Here is an 8,040-nt window from a genome sequence, read left to right on the forward strand (position 1 = left end):
CCCTAAACATAAATGCTTCGTGGTGCCCCCACCGCAACCCGGCCTTATATACACAAAAACATGCAGCATATTATATAGTCATTTATCTCCCAAAAATGAAGTGAAGTCCTGAAATAAAATCTTTTTGAAACTGCTTTAGCAGCAAACTTTACTCCCCACCCCCCGTATCTGCAGGGGTTAGGAACCTTAACCACCTGCAAAAAGCTGAAATTTGTGAATACTGGAGACCTATCCAAAGACACATAAAACACCCTGGTTTAATAGTTCAAACTACCAAATATATCTTTATATGCATCAATGGTGCACAGTGGAAACTATCTTTTAGCACATCCACAGAAGCTAACATCCTTGGTCTTCCTTATATTTGCTCTTGGAGGTATACTGCCAATTAGCACCATGGGAAATAAATGGAGCTCCTGAATTTGGCTGCTTTGCAGACAATAGACAATAGTGTGCCAAGATACGTCAGCTTCCAAAGTTGCATTTTCTCTCAAACATTCTAGATGTGCTCTACCAGAAGATCTGCAAACAGGCAAAAAGAAATTGTGAATAATTTGGAAGTTACATTCCACAGAAAAATCCACTAATAGATAAACTCGTGTTAAATCGAAAAGAGGAAGAGGGTTCACTGTGGTTCTTTTCAGTATGAATTTATCAGTATGTTTAGGAGTTTTCTACCTTAACTGAACCTGACAAGAGCTTACAGTGAAAAACATAATATTGAGGAAATACTGCAGACCATCTCTCTGTGGCTCTCTTCAACCAGATTACTACGTTTCTACTCGTGTGTGGCTTGGATTTGAAGTCAATTCACTTCATACTTGTGAGACAGCTAAAAATTTAAAGCTCCCATTTAAACGGATCAAGTGTAGGCATTGTTTGGTTATGTTTCCCATATGTGTTGGATTTTCAGAATTTTAATCTGTTCTCAAAAAAAAACAAAAAAGAAACAACAGAGCACTTGTGAAAACAAACAAGACTTCAGCCCTACATATATTGTGGACTAACAGTGTGTTTGGACCAAATCTGTCCTAAGGTTGAGGGAATTTTCCCATTTGTAAACGGACGTGGAAGGAGTGACAGCTTCATGCTGATCTGTGAGAGCACTTGTGAAACTGGAGCTCTACCAATAAAAAAATTGGTAGAGCTCCAATTTAAATCTCAAATCTGTTTATTTTTGATGGAGTGGAGTTAACCATGCAGCAGACCGTGTAATTTTACTTAGTTGTGAGGAAAATTATGTTTCGCTACAATACTTTTAACGAAAAATGCAACCTCACCGTGCTCAGATAAATAATCCATTTCTATTTTTTTAATCTACAGTTACATAATTGGTGTGTATTTTTCTATAAATACAGTTGTTGTTTTTTTGTTTGTTTTTTTTAAAAACATTATTCTGAGGACGTCAGCCTCGAAAACCAAAAAATATATTAAAGAAAATCTGAAAGGTTTATTTTTTTTTTGATCTGCCCTCAGTTATTTTAAACATGTTGGTCGAACGTCAGACCACCATTTCCGCAGAATGGTAACTGATTGGTTTGTTTTTTGGTGACTCACCATGCACTTGTTGGGTTTCTCCCCCGAGTGGACCCTCATGTGAATCAGCAGCTTGTAACGGGCATTGAAGGGCTTGTAGCGGCGAATGCAGCCGGCCCAGAAACAGGTAAAGTCCTCTCCTTTGCGTTGGTCAATGTGGACTTTCTCAATGTGCCTGACGAGCTCCTCCTGCTGCTCGTAAGCGGCGCTGCAGTCGATCCAGCGACACACCTGCCTATCCGTCTGCGCTCCTCCTCTGACTTCTTCATGCTCCGAGGCCGTGTGGGTGGCGGGGGGGCCTCCCGAGGTTTGTTTTAATGCCAGAGAGGAGGCTTGTGTTGTCTGCTGACTCTGGTGCTGCAGTGGCCCCCCATGACTGGGGCCCGGGTATTGGTGCAGGTGATAGGGAGGAGGCATGGCAGATCGAGATGGGTGGGGGGTGTGACGGTGGTGCCCAGTGCGACCACTTAGGTGATGATGGTGGTGATAGTGGTGCTGGAAGAGTTCGTCTTCACTTGGAGAGAAGTCATCAAGAGGTTCCTGCTTGAGAGCTGCCCCACATCTTTGACCTCCATCCAACAGGCAACCAGCGTCAGAACTGGAGCTCAATGTCCCTGACATAAGGGCCCCACTCATCAGTAGTCCCAATCCATCCAAGCCTCTCTCTTCACTTTCCTCGGCCGTTCCTCCAGCCCCAAGCCCCCGCAGCATGGGGACCTGCTCCTCGCAAAGCCCCAGGCTCTGCCCTAGGCCTGTCTCCGGCTCCACTAATGACGCCGAAGAAGAGGACGAGGAGGAGGACGCAGACAGGGACAGGAGGCAGGTGGCAGGTGAAGACAGTTGACAGCTCTCCTGTAGTGACGACTGCTGGGGGCTGCTGTGACGTGGGGGTCTCCGGGCTGCCTCCCGCTGGCAGCAGATAGAGGGTGGGGATGTAGAAGAAGAGGAGGAGGACGATGTAGACAAGCCGGCGCTGCTAGCGTTGCTGGGGGAGAGGTTAGCGCGGAATCCGTTGACGCAGGCAACCATCGACATCTGGGAGGAGGAGCAGACGGCTGCGGTGATATTGATCTCCTTGGAGGTCGTGCCAGTGGCTGATGGGGAACCCGTTGGGGCGACGCTGCTGGTGCCAGCAGCGACAGTGGACTGTGAGGCCAGGGAAAGGCAGCGTCTCTTCACATCGCTAGCGCTGAGCAGACGCGCTGAATGATGGGAGCCAGTTGGGGACAAAGCCAGTGGGGAGGAGCCATCTCCATTATTAAAAGGTTGCACCGCGTCTCCTGACACTGCACTACCTGCACAGCTCGCCGTGCATACGCTGTTACCGTTAGTGCTAGCATGCAGGGCCGTAGCCACATCGTCTCTCGATGCCTCCAAAGCTTGATCTGCCCTACAGGCCTGGAACGCAGCCTGAGACGGGCCTTGAACGCCGGCGGTCTTGTGTCCGATTGAGTTCTCCTGCTTAATCGGGTAAGGGGCAGAGGAGCGAGCCATGTTGGCACCAGGCGGGGCTCTCTGGAAGGCGGAGGTGCTTCTGTAAGGGAGACGCAATATGAGTTGCACTAGTTTTATTTCCGCTGACAGACAGACTGATTCGTTCTTCTCAGAACGTTTCAGACAAACCTCATGTTCATCATGGCGGAGTTACAAATGAAACAAAACTGAAAAGTTATGTTACAAATCACGGAGCACAGCCTGTCTATGATCCAGAGTTGTTTTATGAATAACTGAAATAGGATCTTCTTGTAGCGAGAGGATATGAATGAGCATTTAAGACAAAGAAGAGTGAGGCGGGGGAGGTAAGGGTGGCTTCTGAGACCGAGAGGCCTGGCTAGTGTGTCCATCTGACGGGCTTTGATGACACAAAGGGGTTAAACCCAACCCAGCATTGGGGATAAATAAGGAGTCACCTGTTTTGGTGGCATAATTGCGCCCTATGAAGGGTCGCCGTTTACAATACTGTGTATTATGGTGGGAATCTTTGCCCTCCTGAATGGATAACCCGGGTCATGTTTCCCCATGCGTTGCTGTGATCTCAGACATAATCGTTCCTGTCAGCTGGCTCATTATGGATTTTGTCCAAAGCCCCTGAGTGATGTGAGAAGAGCTCGCTTTTCTCCTGTCTGTCTCACGCAGCTATCGTCTTTGTCCCTTCCCCTGAGTTTCTGAGTTTACCAGGGAAGGAAAAGAAAGAACAGAGCTAACGCTCGTCAGGACTGGAGAGAAGAACTGGGAGACCATGTCATCAGCGTCTTTAATAAAAGACTTGGTCACCCTCTCGTTTTATTCAGAAGCACCTTTACCTGTTTGGCTCTATAGATGATATTGAGAGAAAATATGAAAGAATAGAACGTTAACAAATATGTTAAAGCTGCTATCAAGAAATCTGCTACGATATTCTTCAAAACATTAAAGACTTGCATAGCGATTAGTTGCATTTGTGTAAATAATGTACGATAACTCGTGTCAACATGATTTATCAGCATTTTATCAGAAATACTATGTTCAAATTAAGATATATTTACAACTTTCAATGAAATTTTTTTTTAAAAAGCAAGCAGTTGCGACAGTTTTACCTGCTTTCGTGGTGCGGGCCATCCTGCAGAAGGAGGTCGGATGCTGGTCTGCTGCAGTGGAGGCTCGGGGGGTAGAGCCCTTCTGAATGGCCCCCCGCTGGCAGTGGCAGGCTCTGCCCACATCGCATTAGGGTGCCCTCGGCACTGCTCAGCTCAGAGCTGGCATCCTTCTCCGAGCAGTAGGCCCCATTAACTGGAAGACAAACAAGAGAAAAACAGCTAAACGGTCTGCTTCAGATCTGATCAGAGCGTATGTTCACTATTTAGATAAGGACACGGTTCACCCCTGAAATGTGCTGACATCACAGTTTTGTTTCTGCAAAGCAAATCAGAGACTCCGTGTCATTGCAAAATAAAAATTAAAAAATTAAAAAATTTAAAAAAAAAAACAGGACAAGCAGATATTGCTCAGTCATCTGCTGGCTTTCCTGGAAGAACAATGAGTTTGAACTTGGAGTCGTGCCTTCAGTGGTATGTCGAAATCTTATTATACTGTGTAGGACCTCTTGAGGAATAAACGTTGGCTGTCATATCGGTAACCCTGAGTGATCTATGGAGAGCTTTCTGGCAAAGTGCAACCCGTATAGTAGTAAGAATCATGCCAGATAGATTCATCACTGCCACCACTGGAGTACTTTAGGGATTTTTATTCCAAACGGGAGTATTTTCATTTTGGATAAATAAATGTAGTTTGTGCAGATTCTCCTACCAGCAAACGTGACACAGTTGCACAATTTATAAATGCTGACCAATTTGCGAACAATGTCTTGCAAAATTGCTCGTATCATTTTAAGTTTTTTATACTTTGTCACACCGTAACCTCAAACTTCAGTGTTCGTCTTTAAGATTTTATGAAAGAGATGATTGTAAGACAGAAAATTGATTTTTTTTTTTTTTCAAAGTGTGGTATACATTTTCTTGAGCTTCCTAAGTCAAAACATTGCAAAACCATATTTTGCTTCAGTTAAACCTGCAGGTCTTCTGTGATGTGCTCTAACAGCTCTTTGCGAATCTAGAGACTAAAAGAGCTGCAATATTTGTCTTCACAAAACAGCTCAAGTTCAGTCAGATTGGGTGGAGAACATCAACAAATATCAGTTTTCAAATCTTGTGACAACCTTTTAATTGGAGTCAGGTCTGGACTGTTTAACACATAATTATACATAACTTAAGCTATTCCATTGTAGCTCCAGCTGTACAACACTGATTTCTCTGCAAGTTTTCCTTCAGCATTGCCCTGAATTCATCTTCTTATCAGTTCTGAACAACTTTGCTGTTCCTACAGAAGATGAGATTGATTCTGCCACTGCCATGTTTCTGTGGGTATATCATGTTCAGAATGATGGGCCTTATAATTTTTCATTAAGTTTTGCAGGTGGGCCAAAAAGTTTTGTTCTCATCTGACCAGAGCATATTCTTTTTTTTTTAAAAGGTTTTGGGTTTTTTTGGCTCTAGTGGCCTTTATTTGAAAATGTTAAGGCTCCTTCTTCGATTAATGTTGTCTGTTTAGGTGGACGGCCATGAGTCAGTAGGTTTGCTGTAATCTTTCCATTTGTTCACTTGACAGACTAAAGTGCACTATGAGATCTTCAGACGTTAGGATGCAACGTTTTCACAACCTGATCCATGTCTGATGTGTTTCTTGGTCTTCATAATGCAGGTTGTTATTAAAACATCTGGGTTTAACAAGAAATTAACTTACACGTAGATATGCTGTCTTTACTACTTTGGTGTCTTCTTATAGACAATTTTGAAAACAATGTGTCCATTTTCATTCCGATTAGCAATTATGACTTACTTTGCTCTGGTAAAATTTAAGACAAATTAATTCAGGCATTTTGTGAAAACAAGGGATTCACTAGTTAGAATAGAACTATTTTCTTTAAAGAAAAAATAGATTTAAGACATGTCTGCGATAAGAATTAAAACAATTACACAAATGCGAGATTTGAGAATGTCGCATTGTTGACTTTGAAAGTAATTCCATTACATGTTTTATTATTCCTAAAGGAAGATTTTGGATTATAGTATCCAAAAAAATAAGACAAGATACGAAAAGTGTGTGAGGAGGAAAAGGTTTAGTGTGTGTGCGCGCGCGAGTTCCTGTGTGTGTGTGTGTGTGTGTGTGTGTGTGTGTGTGTGTATTTGGAAATGCTTGTGACCGGTAAGTCGATATCCCCACACACTCGTGTGCAGACACAGGCCACACGTTCCCCGGTTCAATTTTTAACTCAATTTCACAAATTTAATTTTCTCTTAACAATATTATTCACAATGTTATCACACAGCATGAGCCTATATTGATAAAGTAACTCAAACGCCATGTAGGTGAAAGAAAATAGTAGAAAAAAATACTGGAGAATGACTTAAAAAGAGGCTTAAGAAACAATAATGGATTAAATGGAAGTTTGTGGATTACTTTAGCAAAGACACAAGCATATGAAGAAAAAAAAGTCAACAATTAGAATTGTATGTTTTTTGCAACTCAAGGAGAAAATGGAAAAAAACAATAAAAGAAACATGGAAAACTAACAATAAAAAACAGGGAGGGAGGGAATGTTTTTAAATTTAGGAAAAAGGTTAGAAAAATTAACAAAAAGGGAGAAAATGAGAACATCCGTGGTCATGTTCCTCTAGAATTTTGCAAACATTTTCTTCATTTATTCTATCCACATTCTCAGCATTTGTCTTGTCATGGTTCAAAGCAGAAACACAAAGAGGCAGAGAGGAGGCACGAGCTACGCAAACAGTTCACCATCGCCTGGGGACTGCAGCAACACCGCTGGTTTCACTCAGAGCCGTTAACGGAGGACTTTCAGCCCTCGTCTGTTTTTAAGCAATAAAAATTGTTCTGCTTGGCAAATTCTCTGTGTTCTCATTTTTTTTCCTTCCCCCATTCCCCTTTTGGCTCGATATTTGCCATTTATGTACAAGTTTATTTCTGTATAAAGGTTTCAAGACGTGCCCACGAGAAGCCAAGTTTTTTCTTCCTTCTCTAATAGTCAGGAACAATCAATAAAGCGGGGCAAAGGGGACATAAATTAGGTCGGAGATCACTGACATTAGCAGCTGCGTTTCATAATTACACATTTACTGCTCGCACATAAAGTAAATAAAAAGGCAACCGAATAAAAAATGCCGACATGAAAAGCGCTTCATCTGACTGCCAGGTGGTCAACGAGGCCTGAACTGAAAGCTATCATTATCGCACAACAAACTACAGCTGCCTCACCTAAAGCCCCGCTTCACAATATGTAGGGCATTTCTGGCTGTAGAATATAACTTTGATGGTTTTGTCGGAGTCAGTTTCTTTTGTGGAATAAAAATATGAATAAATCCATTTGGAAATAAACAAAAACGCCAATAGGTCAATACCACGTTTAATTCTAGCAAGGCAGTGAGAAAGAATCTGAGTAATTTAGAATATCACCAATATAAAGAGAGATTTGACAGGTAATTATGAAGAAAAGGGTGATAATCGGAAAGAGGATTGGGTTCGTCACAGACATGCAGAGGTGATCCACCTCTTTCTAATAGATGCAAAGAGGCGACCAAGACTGGTATGACAGAAGTCATTTAAAGAGCATTTCAAGGTTAGCAGTGCTAACAAGAGTGCAGTAGCCACTATTGCTTTTGGAAAAGTTTCCTTTTTTTCGCCTCTATTTATTTCTGTCTACAGATTTCAAGACGAAGAGTAAAACTTTAAGGACGGTGTAAGAGAGAAGATTGACCTTCTGTTATCAAGAGGTCAACTGCTCAGAAAACCTGACTTTGTGAGGAAGCACGCCACATTATGTGCATCCTTGAATACACCGCTGCTGTCTTTTCCTGCATTAGTTTGCGCCTTAGATCAACATTTCTCAACGCTGGTCCTCGTGCCGTTATGTGCTTCCTTTCTGCCATAACCCAAACATGCGTTATTGGCTGA

General features: G+C 42.6%; 1 protein-coding gene across 2 annotated transcripts in view; it reads right to left on the minus strand.

Annotated features, from left to right (window-relative positions):
* LOC103142613 (zinc finger protein GLIS3-like) overlaps positions 1-8,040 on the minus strand; it is a 62,236-nt gene that overhangs the window by 21,798 nt on the left and 32,398 nt on the right. For both annotated transcript variants that reach the window (XM_016674641.1, XM_016674640.1), the window contains 2 exons: positions 4,113-4,305; positions 1,558-3,070 (listed from right to left, as the gene is read on the minus strand). In XM_016674641.1, the coding sequence (XP_016530127.1) occupies positions 1,558-3,070; positions 4,113-4,305 (1,706 nt within the window). The remainder of the gene's footprint in view (positions 1-1,557; positions 3,071-4,112; positions 4,306-8,040) is intronic.

The sequence above is a fragment of the Poecilia formosa genome, unplaced genomic scaffold, assembly GCF_000485575.1.
Source record: "Poecilia formosa unplaced genomic scaffold, Poecilia_formosa-5.1.2 Scaffold98, whole genome shotgun sequence".
NCBI classification, from domain to species: domain Eukaryota; kingdom Metazoa; phylum Chordata; class Actinopteri; order Cyprinodontiformes; family Poeciliidae; genus Poecilia; species Poecilia formosa.